General features: G+C 37.1%; 3 protein-coding genes across 4 annotated transcripts; 2 read left to right on the top strand and 1 right to left on the bottom strand.

Moving 5' to 3' along the window:
• The first annotated feature begins 3,340 nt into the window (after positions 1 to 3,340).
• Positions 3,341 to 7,980, top strand: ldhba (lactate dehydrogenase Ba). Its single transcript, XM_042722014.1, has 8 exons — positions 3,341 to 3,498; positions 5,131 to 5,266; positions 5,527 to 5,644; positions 5,876 to 6,049; positions 6,379 to 6,552; positions 6,730 to 6,847; positions 7,082 to 7,205; positions 7,335 to 7,980. The coding sequence occupies exons 2-8, from the start codon at positions 5,138 to 5,140 to the stop codon at positions 7,500 to 7,502; spliced, it is 1,005 nt and encodes a 334-aa protein (XP_042577948.1). The 5' UTR covers positions 3,341 to 3,498; positions 5,131 to 5,137; the 3' UTR covers positions 7,503 to 7,980.
• Positions 7,981 to 8,269: 289 nt separating this feature from the next.
• Positions 8,270 to 9,077, bottom strand: kiss2 (kisspeptin 2). Its single transcript, XM_042722016.1, has 2 exons — positions 8,794 to 9,077; positions 8,270 to 8,711 (listed from the first exon to the last, which is right to left on the bottom strand). Exons 1-2 carry the CDS (start codon positions 8,894 to 8,896, stop codon positions 8,449 to 8,451), a joined length of 366 nt encoding a protein of 121 aa, XP_042577950.1. The 5' UTR covers positions 8,897 to 9,077; the 3' UTR covers positions 8,270 to 8,448.
• On the top strand, positions 8,582 to 22,549 carry gys2 (glycogen synthase 2). 2 transcript variants are annotated; one of them, XM_042722011.1, is made up of 16 exons: positions 8,582 to 8,718; positions 11,732 to 11,913; positions 12,750 to 12,941; positions 13,153 to 13,338; positions 14,090 to 14,234; positions 14,329 to 14,446; positions 14,545 to 14,665; positions 14,788 to 14,894; positions 15,686 to 15,745; positions 16,042 to 16,120; positions 17,419 to 17,532; positions 19,616 to 19,742; positions 19,830 to 19,925; positions 20,060 to 20,223; positions 20,719 to 20,799; positions 21,883 to 22,549. In XM_042722011.1, the coding sequence occupies exons 2-16, from the start codon at positions 11,803 to 11,805 to the stop codon at positions 22,093 to 22,095; spliced, it is 1,914 nt and encodes a 637-aa protein (XP_042577945.1). In that variant the 5' UTR covers positions 8,582 to 8,718; positions 11,732 to 11,802; the 3' UTR covers positions 22,096 to 22,549. The 2 variants fall into 2 exon arrangements, with proteins under 2 accessions (XP_042577945.1, XP_018946448.1); XM_019090903.2 differs by lacking the exon at positions 8,582 to 8,718 and adding an exon at positions 10,125 to 10,406.
• Positions 22,550 to 22,605: the final 56 nt, after the last annotated feature.

Below are 22,605 nucleotides of genomic sequence, written 5' to 3'. Positions count from 1 at the left end.
AACGATTTTTTTAACTGAAATAAAGCTGAAGTAAAATAATGTTAGATGAAAAACTTAAAACTAAAAAATTAAAGCACCTAGCTGAAATAAAATACTAGTTAAATCTGAAATATTAGAATTACTGAAACTAAATAAAAGCTGAGGCTAAATAGAAATATTAAAAAATACTAATAAAAACATCAAATGTATATAAAAAAGTACTAAAATTTTAACTAAACTGAAAATGAAAACTAGAATATAAATGATTATTATATTATAGTATAAAAACTAATTAAAAACACTAATAAACACATAATAGTATATATACTAACATATATAGAATTATAATGAATAAAACAATTACATGATCTTTAAAAAATATTAAATTTAATTTTTTTTAAAAATCCAATTACATGAGAAGCTGTTATGACATTCATATTTTCTGAAAGGTTAGCAATACTTCAAGTAAACATTTTAGGTCATTCTGCTTCTGCAAACAAGATGGAAACTCCTGCTCTGGAATATCATCTAAATACACTTTTAATTAGTTTCATTTCTGAATGTTTCATAGCATTTCGCAGTCACATTCAGAGATGTGCTACCCACAGTATGTTGATAGCTTTGAGTGGCCTGTAAGAGTGATGAACAGATCCCGTCTCATTGTGATGTCACAATGCCCTTGCATTCTCTCTCCTCTTCTGTTCTCATCAGCTTGATGTAAGCAACAGGAAAATAGTGACCCGTGACCTCAATACAGCTCTCCTATCAGAGGAACACCAAGCAGAGAGGGGTCATTCACTTCATAGAGTGTGTCTACATTTGGGTCTTCTTTGTGAGAGTGTATGAGTTTTTGAGAGGGAGGGATGGGGATAGGCTGTGCTTGTGTGATCTATTGTTGTCATTATATCCCATTTGGTTTGTCTTGTTAATGTGGTTTGCAGTGGCAGAGCCGTGAAGTTGAATTCTGAGAAATGAATGCTCTCTGATTTGCTTCCTAGGCCGCTGATGCTGAGGGTCAATGGTCACGGGGTTCTGAGTTGCATTTCCCTGTAACCTTTTCGCCACAAATGCATTCACACTGTAATGGCTCCACATGCACCTTCACCTCCCTAAGTGAGTGATGCAGCATCAAGCCATCAGACGTGTGTTAAAAGCACATGATTTCACTGTGCTTTTGGTATATAAATCATACAAACTAGAATGAATAAATGAATCGAAAACCACATGAATGCAAAATACTGTTAGTCCAGCTGGCTATCTTTAGTGAACACATGTGCATAGAGGGTTCAAGCAGCTGTTTGTGAAGCTCATGTGATCACGAGCAATGAAATTACACCAGTTAGATCTGAGTTTGTCAAATCTGAGTTAGAAACAGGGTTATTATAGTTAACTTAAAACCATTAAAAAAATGTCAATTGAAATAAAATATAAACTTAAAGTCTAAAATAATATAAACATTTCTACTATATATACAAATATATAGCTTCATATCTGACAAATGTAAAGATTTGGTACTGTTTGTATACATTTATGGTAACACTTCACAATAAGGTTCGGTTTTTCAACTATATTTAGTGTATTAACTAGCATTAACTAACAATGAGCAGTACATTTGCTCCCATATTTTTAAATTAATGTTAATGTTAGTTAATAAAAAATACAACATTGTTAGTTCATGTTTGCTCATGTCCATTACATGAGTAATATTAATAGATACAATGTTTAATTTTCTAAGAATGTACTGGTAAATGTACCTGGTAATAAATGGAACTGTAAAGTGTTACCACATTTATAATACTTTGTAAGACTATAAAAACAGAACATTTAGGCCAAAAGAAGCAATCAAAACCTGTACAGCTTCACCAGCAAATACCATCCTCTATGTATTTGTGCATGTGAGTGTGAGCTAATGTGTCTGTCTCTCTCTGTTGTCACAGCCCTTGTCTCATAAAGGTCAGTCTGAAATAGTATGCAGTCCTCTCTCCGGGTCACATGGGTTCATTAATAACCAAAGGATTGGCAGCCGCTGTAATATTCCAGGGGAGGGATTGAAGAGCCTAGGCACTGGAAAATGAATTACAGGTCTTATTAGTTTAATGAAGAAGAATGTACATATACATTCTTTAACCTATATAGAACTTATATATCAATGTTTCATTTTTGCCAACTAATGGTCAAGACCTCACTATGGAAGAAATCCTATATATCTCCCAATTTCCAGCTGCCCTCATTACCCTCAAGACAAACCCATGCACTGTTTAGACACTAAATACATTTATCAGCAATGGCAATAGAAAAATATTTAACTTAAAATTTCTCAGCTAGCATCTGATAACTAATTTCAGTGAGATGATAGGTTGTATTTGTACTTCGGTGTTTACAAAGTGCTATTTTTAGACTACAAAAATCTAAATTTAGCAGGATTGACACAATTTAGATAAACATCATGTGAGCCAGGCATTCTTTGACAGCTCGGCTGCCTTAAAGGAAAACACATGAATATTCACTTTTTATTTACTCATCCTTATGTCATTCCAAACTGTAGGACTGACTTCATTCTGTGGAACGCAAGATGTACATTTTCGAGAAATCACTCATTTTAGTAAAACAAGTTTGGAACGACATGAGGGAGAGTAAATAGTAGAATCTTAAATGTCCTTGTTTTTATAGTGGCACTGTTATAGTGGCTAGTTTAATGTCTGTATAGCTATACACACATTCTTCCTTTTAAGCAAATAATGACAATGCCCTTAATGCTGCTCAAATGTCACTGACTGATGAATGCTCTTATTGGACAAGCCAATGGGAGGAACAGGACCCTCATTGGTCCCCATATTTAGGAGTTAAGAAAGTATTGTTTGATCATGAGAAGAAAACTGCTGAGTTGCCATAGCACAAACACTGAATCTATGTACATCTATCTGGCTCCAAACTGAAATTAAGTTATTTGGCACACTTAATTTCATGTTTGAGTTGCCACAAGTTTCACTTTTTTTCTTGCAGGGATCTGGATGTATTTACTAGACAGCTCAAAACCTTTGCAGATCATGGTTGCATAACACATATAACCCCGCCATGCAGTTCCAGCGACTACATTGGGCAGCCAACATTACACATAATCAAATGAAAGCTCAATGCAATGTTTTCATTGTAACATTTAACTGTGCATCATGCTGACCGGGATACGACGCTAATAAGTGGAATATATTGCATTAATATAGACGCCATTAATGTGCAAGATCAGTAAAGAGGAAGTATTTTTATGATGACAATGAAATCCTTGACATAACTCTCAAAGGGGAAAGTGGGCCGGTCTGTCGTTCTCATATTCCTCATGTCAGTAAGGGCATCGCATGCACTTGTAACAGTACTTCATACGCTCTCTGCGTAGCGCCGCGCGCTCAAATCCTGCTCCACTATCACGCCATCACGCACGTACGCTCTCTCTCTCTGGTACTCTGCGACTCTCACTGCACTTCCTGCAGCTAAGGATACTTATTTAACATTCCTGCAACAAATGTAGGTATATGGTTTGAATGGCTGTTTTATTGTTTCGCACATGCCTCATCTAAACGAACTCTCTCGATTAGCATTGTTTTAAACGAGCACCGTCGTCAAGATGCGATGTAAGCCGTGTCTTTGACATTGAAGAGTGGCGGATAAACGCGCGGTTTAGTGATGATTGCAACGCTTCCGTGTGCCACATCTCGAGATTTAACGTATTTAGTTGCATTAAAAGTGAAGTAACAATCGTGTTTCCATTCTGAATTTTTAGATGAGCAGCCAAGGACGCACGTGCACGAACATGGAGGAATCCCGTGCACGCTGAACTTGTATTTGGCCTTGTTTAGGTAGAGCTGATTGAGGGAGGCCAAACTGCGAATGTATGATTAACTCGAGACCCTTAAAATAAGAGCAGATCGATTACTATCATGATTTTACAATTTACTGTTTGTTTTCAATCGCAATCTGCATCTGAATCGTCAAGGACGGTTGCGTCATAATAGGGTTTATGAGCGCCAGATTAACTTTTAATATTTAATTTTTCTGTTTTTAGAACAATGCTAATTTCTGTCGTGTGCACAATGGCAACAAGCTATGTATAATTGCTATTGTGTATATAAAAGGAGTAAATATTTACTCTAATTATTATACAGTATTTTTATTTTTGCTTTAAATAAAATTTATACATTTTAATATGAAGTTATTTGTTTTACTTATTGTTGTAAAATATTTACATGTTTGTAAATTGTAATATTTAATACACATCACAATAATTTAATTATAACACATCAAATGTTTACATATAATTTAGTTATGTCATAATTACATTTATATCAGCTCATGATAGGCTCTTCATTCATTCACTAGAGAGTTATGTTAATTAGCAGCAGCGTTCCAAGATAAGGTCTGGAGATAAAAGCACGACCGTTACGTTGTAACTGTGTTATGGCCAGGGAGAATTGTACTCAGACATTTTATGGTGGCAATATCTAACATTACTTGGATGATAATATCTAACGTCTAACATAATCCCATTGAGGATTAGTGTCACACGTGAAGTGTGTGTGTGTCAGGTTTTGCATGCTCATAAGCCACTGTGTCTGGTGGTGTCTCAACTAGGTTTGTCTAGTCAATTGTATTAAACTTGATTAGATGGAATTCTAAGAGTCTAAACATAAATTATGATGTTATTTGCATAAGGCATCTAGAAGTCTCTTAGATGCAGGAAATTATTAATTACAGTTAGTTTTTTATCAGTAATAAATAGTTTTTTCTCTTGGACATTGACTAACATGAACACACATTGCCTAAATAAACTTGTGTGTAGAAACACCCCAGTTTGTCTAGATTTAGCAAAAGAGGGCAGAGTGACCTGACTCCTGTGGCTAATTATATTACTGAGTGGGCCTCTTTTTGCAACTCAGGATATGGGTAATTTGCTCAGTATGGAGTAATGGTTTACACAATGAGGGTGACCTTGTTACCTTGACCCAGCTTTGGTGCCTGACCATGTTGAGTTTAACGCCATTTTTTTACACCGTTAACGTTTACCCCACAGATTCCTGTCATTTTCTTTAATCTTTTCTATTATTCATTGTATGGACCTAACAGTTTGCACTGTGAATGCATTCTGCCTCATTCTTGCAGCGGGATCATGGCCTCAGTAATGGAGAAGCTGATCACCCCTCTTGCCAGCGGCCCCGCTGAGCCCCCCAGGAACAAAGTCACAGTTGTTGGCGTGGGGCAGGTGGGCATGGCATGTGCCGTCAGCATCCTGCTCAGGGTAAGAGACCCTCATCTTTATCACCAACATGTTATTTTTAGTTTCTATAGTGTTGAAATAAAGGTGTGGTCACATTTACCATTGCTTGGCGAAGTTTCACTGGCAAAATCCAGTTTTTACAATTGGAATCAGTCTGATTGTTCCCCATGAAATGTTCCCCATGCAGGTCATGCGAATATATCGCCTTCACCTGTGACCACACTTTTATACTAAAATTGTGTCAGGTATTTCAAGTAATAATGATTCATATTGTCTTGTAGGAGCTTACAGATGAGCTGGCTTTGGTTGATGTTGTGGAGGATAGACTGAAGGGGGAGATGCTGGATCTGCAACATGGCAGCCTTTTCCTCAAGACCCCTAAGATTGTGGCTGATAAGGGTGGGATGCACTTTTTTTATTGCATGGGATTGCCCCTTTAAAAATCACATTATTTGATCAGATTAAGTATATTAATATACTAAGACTAGATTTCTCCTGTGAAAATTCACAGAACAGTGGTAAATGTGGATTTGTGCCTTCATGCTAGTGTATTATTTATTCAGTACAAGTATCCAAAGTTTAGAGGGTAGTGTATGTTTACTGTGGTTTTTTTTTTTTTTTGACCGACAGACTATTCTGTGACCGCTAACTCTCGTATCGTGGTGGTGACGGCCGGAGTGCGTCAGCAGGAGGGTGAGAGCAGATTGAACCTGGTGCAGAGGAACGTCAACATTTTCAAACACATCATCCCTCAGATTGTCAAATACAGTCCTGACTGCACCCTCATTGTGGTGTCCAATCCAGGTGAGCAAACACTCTCACAACATGCTTAATTTTTTAATGAATTGCTTCGTTTTGCTGTACCGCACCACAACCAATGTGCATAAATGAAATTATCCAAACAAATGCAGCAAATTCTGTTAAAATAATATTTTTAAAATAAAATTTGAGTTAATTTCTAGAAATTTAATGATCTGTTTTATTTCCTAGTTATTGGCAAATAATGTCTCGGCCAAAGATTTATTGTGCAGCTTCTAATGAGAGAAAAAACGAAATGGCATTCTAAATCTGTGTCCATTTCAGGTTCCTGTAGTGTATTAATAGTAACTGTGGTTGTGTCTGTGTTCATACAGTGGATGTGTTGACCTACGTGACCTGGAAGCTGAGTGGCCTGCCAAAGCACCGTGTCATCGGCAGCGGGACCAACCTGGACTCTGCTCGCTTCCGCCACATCATGGCCGAGAAATTGGGCATCCACTCCAGCAGCTTCAACGGTTATATCCTGGGAGAGCACGGAGACTCCAGTGGTGAGAGAGGGAGCTGAAAGAAGAGGAAAATATGAGATAAAATGGGTGTGGAGAGGAGCAAGTGCTAGTAGAACGGATATTAAAATGGATAAATGTGTACTGCTTGCATGATGTGACACGGTTTCAGTCGTTGACAGCATATTTGATTTTTAAAAGTGCTGTTTTTGTGTTTAACAGTGCCTGTGTGGAGCGGAGCAAATGTTGCTGGAGTCAGCCTGCAGAAACTCAACCCTGACATCGGCACAGATAAAGACAGCGAGAACTGGAAGGACGCTCACAAGATGGTTGTGGACAGGTAAGGCACAATTCTGTCATAGGCTCGCTTATCTGACTGTTTGGAAATTAGGAATATAGATTAATACATTTTAGTTAGCAACAGTGCTGTTGAGAAAGTGAATTAAAAATAATTTTTAGACAGAATTTTTGTGTTCAACACCAAAGAAACAGTAGCTGCAAGGATTGGAAAAGCATGACAGGTGATGTAAAGTTAAACATCTATTGTTAATTAGTTACTGCTATCTTCTCTTAGTGCTTATGAAGTGATCAAGCTGAAGGGTTACACTAACTGGGCCATCGGCCTCAGTGTGGCCGACCTGACCGAGACCCTGGTGAAGAACCTGAATAGGGTCCACCCTGTCTCCACCATGGTGAAGGTGAGAGGAGTTTACACTGTTTAACGTCATGGCAGAGACATTCTCCTTCATCACAGAACTGCACCGAATGAATCAATCGGGAACCTTTGTTATTGTGATCACTTAAGTGTCCTAATGTATGGTCTGTAGGGCATGTATGGTATCGGCGAGGAGGTGTACCTCAGCATGCCCTGTGTGCTGAACAGCAGCGGAGTGGGCAGCGTTATCAACATGACCCTGACCGATGAAGAAATCGCTCAGCTGAAGAAGAGCGCCGATACTCTGTGGGGTATCCAGAAAGACCTGAAGGACCTGTAGATCAACCGCTGGACACCACGCACTCCTTTCCTTAACTCTGTTCACACTCCCTCAGTATCTTTACACACTCTCTAACTCTGTGTCAGTCCTTTCTTCTCACTTGCTTTTGGACACGGTTACTTTGAAGTATTTTTTTCATTATTATTTTGGTGGTTAATGTAGGCATAATAATCCAAAATGTGGAATTTTTCTTCTTCTAAAGAGAATGATCAAAGGGAAACGTCTTTGGTTCTTCACATTTGCACTTGTTAACCTAGTCACTCTGTGTGGGCAATAAAGAAAGAACCAACACCTCTCTTGTCTAGACATAATTTAGTGAGATCATTAGGGAACGTTCTTGGGTCTTTCTGTTTAAGTCAAGAGGAGAAGGGACTGAAGTGAGAGAGATACAAATGTATTCATTCTTCTGAATCATGTTGTAAGTGTTGGTCATGTGAGTGTGTAAGATGAAGTTAATAAATCAACCTGTTCAAATCTCTCTGTTGGCTGTTTTTGTGGTCTCCGAGTATTTTTTGTGGTCAAATTTATACAACAATGATTTTTAAAATATATTTCTATCTCGCGTATTTTTTTTTTCATTTAAACAACACATTTTATGTCTTGTTACATTTAAATATATAAGTGATAATTACAGTATTTTTTTTATTATTCTTTAAGACACTCAACCTTTTTGTATTAAGTGTCCACTTTAAAAACTTTAATTCAACCCTTTTATTCGCCCCTGTCAACAATCATAAACGCATATGATTTACTCAGAGCCATCAAACAATATAAAACGTTTATTGCACAAATACAGTAACTCAGTGAAACAAATGCACCATAAAATTCCATGATTGAGAAATAAAAAAGCATAACAGGAGAAGCGTGCCTGAAATAATTACCCACAGTTTTCAACCAAGCAAACAGCATCCTTCCATCTGATAGAAGAGTGATTTTCAAGAAGTTCCTATAATTGTTTTCTCAGGAAAAGCATCATTGGCAGCAGGTGCTTGTGTTTGGGTCTGTCGGTGTCAGTAGTCGCTTCATTTCGCTTCCCAAAGCGCAGCCCAAACGTGTTGTAGTTGAATTTACTGCGTGTTAATCGATGTTTGCAGGAAATATGACTCGAATAGTCTTTTTCTTGAATGAAAAAGCAAAGGCTTGCGTCGTCTGAAGTGCTGGGCTCGTCAAACTGCCTCCGCTCCACTGAGAGATAGTGCTGCTTGGAGTCTGGAAAGTAAGATATCCTTTACAATACACTTTCTAACAAGCTTTCATTTGATTTATTTTGATAACAAAGCGTCAGCCTTACCTGGAATGGGCTCAGATGTATCCATGCCAGTGAATGCTGCTCTCGAAACTGTGGACTGACAGATCATTGCAGACATGAAGAGAATCAGTGCCTTGGTTTTCATATTGCTGAATTGTAAAGCTTGTGGAGCACAGCTGAGCTTTTCTCTCTTCAGTAAACAAACCCAGGCTCTGCTGTCCTCCTTCAATATAAAGCTTTGCTGGTGACATCCTCTGACCTTATTTTACATGTATGAGTGTCTGTGGCAAATAGGACCTCCCTGTAGCCTTATCCAGAGCATTTTAACTGTTTTCTTGGAAACCCAGTGGTAAATTGTACACTGAAATCCACTGCGATTATTCAAATAGCTGCTGAAATTCTTCTGCAAAACCCACCAAAAGCACATTATGTGTGGGTTTTATACACATCACACATTATAATCTGAGTTTTCTCTCATTCGGTGCCAGGGAAAACGTGATATGAAAGTAAAATAAGGGCTTGTAGCAGGAAAACATGAATGAAGCCACTATAATGGTGTACAATCATGGTCATTTTCAGTGCCGTGTGGAAAATATAGTTAACTTTCATTGTCATCTTGCCATGGTAATAAGATCATGCCTGGATATCATAACAACAAGAAAATATTCCTGGCATAATGTAACAACACATGATTTTACATAGTGTTATTGAATTATGCAAAAGTGCAATGGTTTGTGATGGTGCACTGATGAGTGCTTTTTAGCCTCAGCCTTCAAGTTTTTTTTTTGTGATGTTGCTAACGTCCTGAATGTAAATACATCAAAATTATTGAACGTGGAAATGTTACCTATCTATCTATCTATCTATCTATCTATCTATCTATCTATCTATCTACCTGTCAGCAATGTTTTGGTGGCATTTACATTTTTTGTCATTTGCTATAGAGCTTAATTATTTTTATATGAACTTTAATGCATACTGTTTAATGCAACATAGACTCCGGACTGTCCTGTAAAAAGGCTATTTTCTTTATAAAAACAAATAACAAATGTTGTCATTCAGAAGTTAAACGTCAAACATGCGTAGACGTGCGTCATAACTTGTGTATTTACTTTTGTCTTTCTTATTCTGTTTAACTCGTTTTTCTTTTTTTTATGGAATAGTCTTGTGGAAAAAAAGGATCTATCCATGCTAAAGCCACTGGGATATTTTGTTTTATTTATGTTTATTTTATGTTATGTTTTATAGAAGTATAAGATGGACCAAAAGGGAAATATGCACAGGTGTATGTGCACGTGCCGTCCTGTTTCTCCTGATGTGTGTGGACTTCAGACACGCGATCACAGTGTGCACATGCAGGTTTTTTTTAGACTACACTAAAGGTTAAAGGAAGAGATAGAGCAACAGCTCACAGTGTGTCCAGGACCTCCAGGCGCTCCATTAACTTGAAGAGAAACAGTATTTGTGGCTGTTTAGATGGTTTTAGCTTCTTTACTTTTACCACAATAATAGTAATTCGGCAAGAGTTTGTGAGATGCGACTATCCAGATCTTTGTCAATAACGTCATTAAGTGGACTTCCATTATGGGAAGAGGAAAGTCTAGACGTGCAAGACCTCTTGCTTTTTGAGGTCTCGTGGGAAGTCACCAATAAGGGTAAGAACTTCCAACATAGTGTGTTACAATTTGTGTAACACACTTTGTTGTAATTGTTTTAATTTACTTAATTTAGTTTTTTTTGTGTGTGTGCATAATTTCCAAATGTAAGCAATTTTGTCAAATTATGCAAATTGTATGAATATAATAGCCTATTTGATTGTATTTATAATACATGCTAGCTATGAGATTAACCTTTGCCATACAGATATACAGGCCATTTTATTACATAAATATTAATATTAGAATTTACAGCAAAAGAAATGTTCATTTTCCTATTGGGTTGTGTGCTATATTATTAAACTTTATAAACTATATATACATTTTATATATTACAAATCTAAAGTGTGTGGATACAAGGATAGTAAAAACTACAATTTTTATTTAAAAAAAAAATTATTAAAAATAGTAAATGATGTTTATCTGAAAGTGTAACAATGCAAACAGGTTTTCTGTAAGGGGAAGGTTTAAGGTTAGGGTTGGGTTAGGGGATAAAAAAATATTGTTTGGTCAGTATAAAAGTAATACAAGTCTATGAAAATTCCCCACAGTTCACAGAAACAAATGTGTGTGTGTATGTGTTTGTGTGTGTGTGTGTGTGTGAGAGAGAGAGAGTTCTGTCAATAGGTATAAAAATAATATATGATTGTATGTATCTGATACATAACATGCTAGGTATGAGATTAGCCTTTGCCAGAGAAATATGCGTAGACTATTTTATTCTAAAATGACCATGTACTTTTCCATTACCTTCATTTCCACCACATAATGATCATCTTTTAGATGTGCTGGAAATTATATCTAATGTAATTTGTTCATGACGGTTCAGGGAGAAATAACCTGTGACATATAATTTCATGTGCACAAATTAAAATGTTTCTCAAAGTCCATTACCAAAAGTGCCCATAACTGAAGAATTACTTTAAAAATGTCAATTCTACAATTTCTCATTACCAAGCCCATGTATTTTTTTTAAAATGTTTTGCATAACCTTAGCAAGAATCTATTGTGATTTTGGCCCCCGAAAATGCATTTGACCTCAAGACTGTTCATCCCATTATCAGAAGGCTTGAAAACAGTTCAACGAGAGAGCTGTCATTTAGAAAAATGTGTGCAGAATTCATACACTCTTGTATCAGTGGAGCTGGATAGCAGGTTAAATATTAAGCTCCAGATCAATAGTCAGTTTTTTCAGACTTAAATCTTTTTTTTTTTTTTTTTTTTTTGAACTGTTTTAGTTTGAACTAAGTTCTTATTTTGTTAATCTTCCCTGCTTCTCATTCTTAAATGTTTTATTCCCTTCACAACTGTGCATCTGCCTTCAGTTGGGGGTATATACACTGTTATTCAGACTAAAGCAAAGATCACTGTGGACGAATGGGGAGAGAACTACATCATGATGGGACCTTACTACGAACACAACTTCAAGACCCAGGTGGAGAAATGTGAACCTCCAAACCAAGCCATCAAAGCTGCAATGGACTCCTTGATTAACAACGGTTGTCAGGTATTGCACACATGGTTGTTTGTGATGTTCAAGGTCTGCATCTTATATGTAGACCTTGATCAGGTTCATTGAGGGTTGTAGTCATTTGACCAATTAAAAAAATTCTTCAAAGCTTGCAAAAACTAGCATTGACATGTCTCCTGTATCAGTATCAGATGGTAGTATTAATGCTAGACTGAAAATAAAGCAGCTTTTAAATGTATGCAACAGTGTATCTTGATTATATATATTTTTTTCTTGTCTTGGTCTGACCAGCAGGTGATGCTAGAGTATCACTTTAGAGAGGAAATTTTTTTGTGTGTGTGTGTGACACATCAGTTCAGAGATTGATTGATTGATTGATTGATTTATGTAAAGTATCTTTTATGTAACAATTCCTTTAGGTTGTGGTATATAGTAGCAACAGGGCCTTTGTTGCACTGAAAGCACTAAAACAATTCCATTCAAAGAAAGCAATTTTTTAAATACATTTTCACACGCACACACACACACACACACACACACACACACACACACACACACACTTTTTTGATGCTTCAAAAAAGAAACAAAACAAAATAAGTAATATAAGTTTAAAATGACACTACACATAAATGTGTATAATACTAACAAAATGGCTAAAACTTTGAATTTAGAAACAAACCGAACATATAAAAATAAAAGATAATTCAAAATATTAATACTATAATAGTATATAAATATTAAATAACAGCAAGCCACTCTTTTTCTGTTGCCTTTAATTTGACAGATTTCAACAAGAATAGAAATAAAAGGGACAACATCTTCATGCCACCTACGGTTTTTAATCAGTATTGTTTTTGCCTCTCTACATGCAGGTGCATTTTGGCCGCTGGTTGATTGAGGGCAGTCCATACGTCATCCTCTTTGATATTGGGGCAGCTGCCTGGAACCTGGACCGCTGGAAGGGGGATCTGTGGAACGCGTGCAGCATTGGACTACCCTATCATGACAGGGAGGCCAATGACTCGCTCGTCTTTGGTTCTCTTGTGGCCTGGTTCTTCAAGGAGGTGAAGAAACACCCTTTCTAAACGCCACACTAAAACCATCGGATTTTGCTTGCCTGGATTACACTGGATTAATTTAGTAGTTTCACCAGTACTTTTCTAGTCTATCCTAGCTAGAATTGATTAAGTGCATGCTAACTTTGTGGAATAAAATATTGAATGTTTGATGGAGTAATGTGCTGATGTTGTTTAACCTGTCTGTCTCCATCTGCAGTTAACAGACCAACTACAAGACAAGCCCAACGTTATTGCTCATTTTCACGAATGGCAGGCTGGGACGGGACTTGTACTAAGCCGCTCCCGAAAGATTCCCTTGGCAACAGTTTTTACTACACATGCCACCCTACTGGGGCGCTACTTGTGTGCCGGTAATGCAGACTTCTACAACAACCTGGACAAGGTGAGGATTGCTTTGCCACTGTACACCACGGATTTTCAACCTGTTTGACTCGAAGGCCCCTCACTGTCCAACACAATATTCAAAAGCCCCTTACATATTATAACTAGTTCTTTTATTTGTCTGGGATCAGTGTTGGGCAGTAACTAGTTACAGTAATAATATTACTTTTTGCAGTAACTAGTGTAACAAATTACTAATAAGATTTCAGTAATAATACTACAGTTACTATCCATAAAACAGCTAGTTACTTAGTTACTTTTGATTCCTGAACCCCTAGTGATTCACAATACTAATTGTGTCAAAGCAGCTTTACAGCTTTATTCAAAAGACATAAGACATACAATACAACATCCCTCACATTTTCTGCTGTTTAAAGTGTGTCCCACAGAAATCAGTCAAGTTGGTTGGTGCAGTGAACACTTATTAGAGGTGGAACTGAGCAGGTGTGAGTGCACGCAGTGATAATTGGGCCTGGTGTGGGGAGCATAAAGGTCATCATGCCTGAAGGTTGCAGGGGTTTGCAAGAATAATTGACAGCATCTTATGATTCAACGGCTGATGGGATTGCCTTTTGGTCCCACAGAGACTTCCTTCACCTGCTGATGAGGGGAAGCTCTGAGACTTTTGATTTGTAAATTTTGATTTCAGCAAAGGTTGCAAAAAGAATTTTGGACTCTGCATAACATTAGTCCATAGTCTTCCCTTTTCAAACTGTTTGTTTCCAACTCATTGTATTATCTATTTCATGCAGTTTAACATAGATCAAGAGGCAGGAGAGAGACAGATCTACCATCGGTACTGTTTGGAGAGAGCCGCGGTACACTGTGCACATGTCTTCACCACCGTGTCCCAGATCACAGCTGTGGAGGCCAATCATATGCTCCACAGACAACCAGGTTTCACCTGCATTACAAAGCACCTCATCTGTTCTTGTTTGCTTCTGAATATATCATGGTGAAACGATCATGTTTGTATTTCTGGTCCATCCAGATGTCGTCACACCAAACGGGTTGAACGTTAGAAAGTTCTCTGCCATGCATGAGTTCCAGAACCTGCACTCTATGAACAAAGCCAAAATCCAGGAGTTCGTAAGGGGTCATTTCTATGGGTTAGAGCTCTTTTCTGTCTTCACAATAACACATACTTGTTCACTTGTGCAAAAAAAATTGCTTGTTAGAATTTTAAAAAATCTTTTCTCTTTGACAGCCATCTGGACTTCAATCTGGAAAAGACCTTGTTCTTTTTCATCGCAGGACGATATGAGTTTTCTAATAAAGGAGCAGACCTGTTTCTTGAATCTCTGTCCAGATTAAACTACTTGCTAAGGGTATGAACAGTGCACAGCTTTAGAAAACACTTATAGTTTCTTCACAAACTGTAATAATCCAGTAGCATTCAAAGCAAAAGATGTTCATTTCTGACTGTGTTTGTGCTCATGCTGGCTGACAGGTTCAGAAGAGTGATGTTACAGTGGTTGTGTTTTTCATCATGCCTGCCAAAACCAACAACTTCAACGTGGAGTCTCTTAAAGGACAGGCTGTACGCAAGCAGCTGTGGTGCGTAAATGCTTCAGTGTATAACCTTTGACATTACCAGTCTCAGGGAATTAATGACATTTTATATATGTACAATAGTAACAACAATAATAGAAGAAAACATTAATTTTCATTTTAAATATAATAATAATTATAAATAAATAAATCTATATATATTTTAATCATTTTAATTAATTGTGTATTTTTATTCATATTTTGTGCCTCAAAAACATGTTAATAATAATAAATATATTTATAGGTATAAGAATACATTTATTATGATTTGTTAAAGATGCAATATATTATAAATTAATAAATTGTGTATTATTATTATGTTCCTCAAAACAATGTTAATAATAATAATTATTATTATAAAAAATATTTAATATAAATATTTATAACTACATAATAAATAAATACATATAATACTTACATTTATTATGATTTCTTAATGTTGTAATAACCAATTAATACATTATTCTTAAAAGTAAAAATAATAATCATTATTATTTATAATACATAATATATATAACATTTATATTATTTATTGATAGTATTATTATTATTATTTTTTTGCTTAATTCCACCCCCCCCCCCCTTATTTTTAGTTTTGTGAGTGTTCATTCTGGATCTTGCTAGTCTCTATTTCTTGTAGCACTGGTATAGCCCTGATACTGAAAAAGATTTCCCTATAGCTATACTAATATTATTTATTAGGCAATGAAATGAAGCCTTGATCCTGAAATGCCTTTTATTTTCAGATGGCTTTAGTGTGTAAGACTTCTCAAATATATCTTTGGTCTGTCTCTCAGGGACACCGCTCAGTCGGTGAAGGAGAAGTTTGGCAAAAGGCTTTATGAGAGCTTGTTAAGGTTGGTGATTTCCTCATACAGAGCTGTCATAACAGTGTCTCAAATAGATGTGACAGTAAATGTTGTCAGTACACACTGATGAACGGGAAGGATGAACATCTGACGTCATAAACTGAAGTGGCTGTGTAACCTTCAAGTGTTGATATTTCACAGCGTTATCCAGGTGTTGATGAGAGTACTGTACACTACACTTCCCCAGGGATTATTCAGATTATTCATAATCACATTGTTTGATGTCAATGGGTCATTTCAAAAGAGATAGGATCTCCTCTAATGAAGCTCTACTGTATTCACAGGGGTGAGATCCCAGACATGAGCAAAATCCTGGACAGAGATGATTTCACAATCATGAAGAGGGCCATTTATGCAACACAGGTCAGACAAAATGTTGCACAATTATTATATCACAAGAGGCCACATTTAAAAATGATGCAAATGAATCAATATCCTTTAAAGCAATTATTGTGTTTTCAAGGTATCACTGTACTGATATTTCTAAAACATTCTGGTTAGGGGTTAAGAAAATGTATAGAGTATTACAGTTCTGCGAATAATTCTGTGTCCAGACTCCAGTTTTGTATTAAACAAGCTGTGATGTTTATATTAACTATGGTACAATACTCACTATACACACACACACACACATATATATAGTAAGTGTATAGTTAATATATACACTAGTCAACATTTGAAGTGGATTACGTTCTTTCCTTTTTTCTTTCCTTTCCTTACATTTAACAACATTTTAAAATATTAATCAGGTATTTTTAAATTGGCCTTTATTAATTTTTATTTATGAATTAATACGTTCAGAATGATACTGAACATTATCCCTTTTTTTAAATTACAGTCTAGTTAATATTTCTTTTTCTTTTTTGACAACATCACCTAAATGTTGTTTTAGGACAAACTGGGATATGGTTCTAAAGATAGACATCTCAGAACTAATAAGCATTCTTAAGGGGTTTTCATTCATCCTTCTCTGCATGTTTTTTATGAATGGACTCTAATCAAAGGTCAGGCCGGGGTTATAGTGAATATCGACATACTATACCTCTGTAAATCTGAGGTGGAATCCCCTGCATCACACTGCTGGATTACTTGCGTGACAGAGCTCAGTGGCATATTTAACAGTGTTTCCTCACTGTCTGCAGTCAATCGATTGAATGTATTACTGAGATTTATTCTACAGCTTTTTAATGACAGTGTTATGAGCAGCCAGTCAATATACAGCCACTCCGGTTAGATTTATCTGGGTATCAATATTTCGGGAAGAGATATTGATCTGTTACCGTTGGTGTTTGTTTATAAGAAGGAATGAGAGTAAGAAATGAGTCTACTATTTCTGGAGAGGTTAAAGTCCATTTAATCTTTTCATAAGAGTGACCTAGACTCTGAAACTTAATAGCAAAAGTAATGTATAGAAACCATTAAAATGGTGCAAGCAGAAACAGAACCAGAGCAGACAGCCAATTTTCATAGTAAGATAATGATTTTTTTATTATTATTGATCTTAAATGGAGAGGAAATACATGAATAAACTTTGATCATCCTGATTTTTTATTTAAATCATGCTTATGGATCACTGTTTTTATAGATTTGCTAATTTTTCATACTGTTCAATTGTCGAATACACTAACATGCAATTGCATCCATGCATTTGCTCTACACAGAGACACTCTTTTCCTCCAGTAACAACTCACAACATGCTGGACGACTCCACAGACCCGATCCTGAGCAACATCCGCCGAATCGGCCTCTTCAATGGACGCAATGACAGAGTGAAGGTGCGCAGTTATCTATGTGTGATGCCAGTAGACTTTAATAAAAAAAATCTGTTAAAATGCAGGGCTCGATATTAAGATTTTTACACTGGCCCAGTTGGAACTGAAGTTTCTATTTTTACTGTTTTACCGTGACACTGTTTTCACAATAATGATGCATTTTATTTGTGGAAAATATTTTTTAATTTTTTTATTTCCATGATCTTTTGAAATTTGTTGTGGAATGTGCCACTCTATGATGTAATATTGTGAATAAGCACCGGCTCCACAGAAGTTCAATGCCTGCTTCTACATCACTGCCTGTTTAGCCACGCCCACTGGTTTGCACATGTAGTGCACACAGAAACCAAACGATAAAGCTGCTCCGAAGATAAGAAGATGCTGTTCAGTGCCAAGTTGTTAAAAAACAGTCTTTGCATTGCCTTCCTTCTGATCACTTCATTTAATGAAGTTCCAGACCACATCAGTAAGAAATTGGTCCTTTGTTCACTTTTTTACCACGGGTTCGTTTACAAATAAAGCACAATCTGACGTGTAATTTTCAAAAAGACTGAAACTAAAAGACGGTGCTGTGCTGACTACACTGTGACTGTACTAGATCTGACAGTTATGTTGCACCACACAAGCTTGAGTAACTGTTTTTATTATGTGGCCACTATTTCTTTCTGTTAGTACAGATCAAATGAGTATTTGTGCGTTTTTACCTAAATGACAGCAGCGTCCATCTGTGTAGGATTTAGGGTATCAAACATTCACAACTGTTAGCAGTGTTGCCAAGTCCACGGTTTTCCCTCTGAATTGGGCTACTTTAACACTGTTACATTGGGTTGTTTTTCATGTCCGTGGGTTGAAGCGACCCCAATAACGTGTTATTTATCCCTTAAAATGCGAATTTTACCAGCGGACCTCCATCAAAAAACGTGTATTTTAATCCCCCGGAAAGCAATTTTATCAGGGGACCCCCCTCGAAACAAAATTGGGCTACTTTTTGGCTAGTTTTGGGCTAGTTTTGAGCAGCAATTGGGCAGGTTTTGTTGTGAAAACCTGGCAACCCTGACTGTTAGCCAATCAGTGGGCGTTTACTTCCGAGTATTCAAACAGAGCATTCTGATGAGGGAAGTTAAAGGGTTAGTTCACCCCAAAATTAAAATTCTGTGATTAATTACTCACCCTCATGTTGTTCCAAACCCGTAAGACCTTCGTCCATCTTAAGAACACAAATTAAGATATTTTTGATGAAATCGGAGAGCTATCTGACCCTCCATAGACAGCAACGCAACTGAAATGTTCCCAGGTCAGAAACATAGTAAATACATCGGTAAAACAGTCCATGTGACATCACTGGCTCAACTTTAGTTTTGCGATGCTACGAGAATACTTTTTGCGCAAAGAAAACAAAAATAACATAATTTACTCAACCATTCTTCTCCCCCAAGTTACATCTTCCGCCATTTTATGGAGTATTACAATGCATACGCACGCTTTCTCCTAAGCGTTAACAATGCTTATTACGCAAATTACATTCATGCGTGCTTTCCCCCCGAATGTAAACAACACTGATTACGTCCAATACGTTCTTGGGTACTCTCCAAAATGGCGGAAGACGTAACTCAGGGGAGAAGAATGGTTGAGTAAATTGTTTGTTTTTTTTTCTTTGCACAAAAAAAAAGTATTCTCATAGTGTCACAAAACTGAAGTTGAGCCACTGATAACACATGGACTGTTTTACCGATGTATTTACTACATTTCTGGACCTGGGAACATTTCAGTTGCATTGCTGTCTATGGAGGGTCAGATAGCACTCAGGTTTCATCAAAAATATCCATGAACGAAGGACTTACGGGTTTGGAACGACATGAGGGTGAGTAATTATTGATATAATTTTCATTTTGGGGTGAACTAACCCTTTAAAAACTGGACAGAAAATGATTACTTCTAAATTATGTTTTTTGGTGTAAAAATCTTGATAACATTATAAGGGGACCTCAGAGAACAGTACAAAAGAATAAAAAAGGCAGTTAATTACGCCTTTAATAATTTGACGATTGTATTTATTTTCATTATTACTCATATGCTTCTATGTCAGATTGTGTTCCATCCGGAGTTCCTGTCCTCCACCAGCCCCTTGCTGCCCATGGACTATGAGGAGTTTGTGCGCGGCTGCCATCTGGGAGTGTTTCCATCCTACTATGAACCATGGGGCTACACTCCAGGTTTCACACAGAACGCACACACAATATGACTCCATTTCAAAGGTTTTTGGGTTTTTTTGATCATCATCTGTAATCGGATGTGTTCAGGTGAGTGTACCGTCATGGGCATCCCCAGTGTGACTACCAACCTGTCTGGGTTTGGGTGTTTCATGGAGGAACATGTATCTGACCCCTCAGAATATGGTGAGTGAATAAGAAACTGTCTGCACCGCTTAATCATTTATTTGTATTATCGATTTATTTAAATTAGACACACTGAATCAATTAATATACCTGGCACAGCTAGTAATGCAGTTGTATCTGCATATGTGTTGTAGGAATCTACATTGTGGACCGGCGGTTCCGTTCAGCGGATGAGTCGTGTAACCAGCTGACTCAGTTCATGTTTTCATTCTGCCAGCAGTCGCGTAGACAGCGAATAATCCAACGTAACCGCACGGAGAGACTCTCTGACCTGCTGGACTGGAGATACCTCGGACGGGTGAGTGACATCTCAGCTTTTCTCTGAGCATTCAGGTTGAAATCCAAAGTTCTGTCATGAAACGCTAGATGGCACAGTCTGATAGGTCTAATTTAATCTGACATGACATTGTTACATGGTGCAGCTAATTGGTTCTTTTTGTATCAGCAGCCAATTTATACCGTACCAACATTCAAATACTTGGCTAGTGCTTGCTGTAGCAGTTGCAGTGTGCTTCAGAAGCCCTTCACCTTCCCCAGCTCCACCTGTATAGATCTGCTATGGGGTGATTAATGTATGCTATATATGGGGGTTATTTCATATATGTTATATGTGCAGCAGCCGTATTTCCTACATGCTCACAGCAGATTTGTTGGCAGAAGCAAGTCTTGCTACTTGCTCTGCCGCAGCAGTGTAGCAGATCTATTCCACTAAAACCAAACACATTGTCATGTACATTAACATGCCAAACCCTCTGAGATTTGTCACGATAGAACTCTGTTTCTCCCTGCTTAGTTCTACATGCATGCCCGGCATTTGGCCCTCAGCAGATCCTTCCCTGGTAAATTCAAAATGGACCATCTTAACCTCGCACCGGTAAGCCTCTCACACTCTCTCAGATGCACATTAATGCACAGTCAATTTCCTCGATCACTGACAATGGGAACATGATAGACTGCTGCACTCCATGAAAGCTATGTGACCCAAAAGTGAAAGGACATTTTAGATACATTACCGTAACCGTACAAAGCTTTGGGGTCAGTATGACATGTTTTTACAAATAGTAAGGACACATTAATTTGATCAAAAGTGACATTAAGACATTTAAAATCTATTAAAAATAACTAATTCAAATAAATGCTTATCTTTTAAACTTTGTAACTATTCATTAAGAAATCCTGAAAAAAAATCAGTTTCTGCTAAAATATTATGCATTACAACTGATTTCATCACTGATAACAATGGGAAAGTTTCTTGAGCAGCAAATCAGCTTATTAGAATGATTTCTGTCGGATCATGTGACACTGAAGACTGAAATGCTGAAAATTCAGCTTTGTCATCACTGGAATAAATTACATTTTAAAGTACATGCATGTCAAGGGCTTGTGTACTCTGGGGATTTGACTTTTGGGGGGGCAAAGTAAAAAAAAACAAAAAAAAACCTTTTTTATGCCACATTGGTGGTGTTGTACACAGCAATTAAAAATTACATAAGAAATAAACTCTTCTTAAAAATCACTAAAGCACACCTTGCCTTAAAGGATGCATATATCTGACATCATTCATAATCATCAAATACACATGCTGCTGTGGAGCAAATACTTCATATCCACTGTGTTCCACCTCATCTCATGCTAATCGAGTGTTATTGAATGTATGTGTGACGTCTACCAATCCAGAGTGATGAGGATGAACTGCTGCTGAGCTTCATTCTCGAGTTTAATTGACAGGATAACATTTACCTGCACAGGAAGATGACTTGATTTCCATCCGAACTTTTGATCCCCATACACTCACTCACAGTTCATCTGCACATGTACTTTACTAAGAATACACACACAGAAATGTAAAGTGACATAGATCAAGCTGGCATATGTATTGAATAACTGAATAAACAATGTAATTTTGATTTATTTTTTTGAATACTATTATGAGTGTCTGAATCTTTTTTGTGTACAGACACAAGGCTTCCGTTACCCCCGACCTGCTTCTGTCCCTCCATCCCCATCGGCTTCCTCCCACTCCACCCCTCACCACAGCGATGAGGAAGATGACGACACCTATGACGAAGAGGAGGAGGCGGAGAGGGACAGGCAGAACATCAAGGCACCATTCACTCTGGGTGCAGAGCCTGAGGGTAAGAGCAAACAACCGCTGGAAAATGGGAATTAAGATCTGCACTCTCCTGCTCCAGTAGTTCAGACTCTAGGACATATTTACACCCGCTACCCTCTGAGAATGTGCTATTTTGTCTGACTGCAGCTTTCGAATGGATTATTGATCAAGTATCTCCAATTTATGAATTAAAAGTTTTCTTAAACACACAGTGGCATTGAAAAGTCTGAGATTATACTCAGATTTAATAACCCATTTAAACTTGTGGCCCATTTGTACAGATTATTTTTTGCTTCCATCAAAGCTCAAGATGCTCTTAAGCGTCTTAAATCATGCTGGAGAACATGATTTGACATGACCTGTGGAGTTCATACAACTCAAATGCTGTTGTAATTAAAGCAAAAGTGGGACAAACCAAATACTAATACAGAAAAAAATGTTAATTCTTCTGATTACTTTTTCATTTAAATTGCTATAGTGACAATATCATGGAAATACTGTATTAATTAAATGGAAATTGTGTAATTTAATTAGAATTTGGATGATTAGTTAAGAGTGTTTTGTAAT

The sequence above is a fragment of the Cyprinus carpio genome, chromosome B4 (assembly GCF_018340385.1).
Source record: "Cyprinus carpio isolate SPL01 chromosome B4, ASM1834038v1, whole genome shotgun sequence".
Classification (NCBI taxonomy): Eukaryota; Metazoa; Chordata; class Actinopteri; order Cypriniformes; family Cyprinidae; genus Cyprinus; species Cyprinus carpio.
Note: the sequence above shows the minus strand (reverse complement) of the source record. Positions and strands in the feature narration are given on the sequence as shown.

What these genes read in the sequence shown, in the direction of transcription:
- ldhba (XM_042722014.1), top strand. Translation starts at nt 5,138, where the DNA reads ATGGCCTCAGTAATGGAGAAGCTGATCACCCCTCTTGCCAGCGGCCCC. An exon ending in CCGTCAGCATCCTGCTCAGG is followed by an intron (nt 5,267 to 5,526) that starts GTAAGAGACCCT and finishes ATTGTCTTGTAG; the next exon opens with GAGCTTACAGATGAGCTGGC. An exon ending in CACAAGATGGTTGTGGACAG is followed by an intron (nt 6,848 to 7,081) that starts GTAAGGCACAAT and finishes ATCTTCTCTTAG; the next exon opens with TGCTTATGAAGTGATCAAGC.
- kiss2 (XM_042722016.1), bottom strand. Translation starts at nt 8,896, where the DNA reads ATGAAAACCAAGGCACTGATTCTCTTCATGTCTGCAATGATCTGTCAG. An exon ending in TACATCTGAGCCCATTCCAG is followed by an intron (nt 8,712 to 8,793) that starts GTAAGGCTGACG and finishes CTTACTTTCCAG; the next exon opens with ACTCCAAGCAGCACTATCTC.
- gys2 (XM_019090903.2), top strand. Translation starts at nt 10,286, where the DNA reads ATGCGACTATCCAGATCTTTGTCAATAACGTCATTAAGTGGACTTCCA. An exon ending in GACGCAATGACAGAGTGAAG is followed by an intron (nt 17,533 to 19,615) that starts GTGCGCAGTTAT and finishes CTTCTATGTCAG; the next exon opens with ATTGTGTTCCATCCGGAGTT. An exon ending in ACTGGAGATACCTCGGACGG is followed by an intron (nt 20,224 to 20,718) that starts GTGAGTGACATC and finishes CTCCCTGCTTAG; the next exon opens with TTCTACATGCATGCCCGGCA.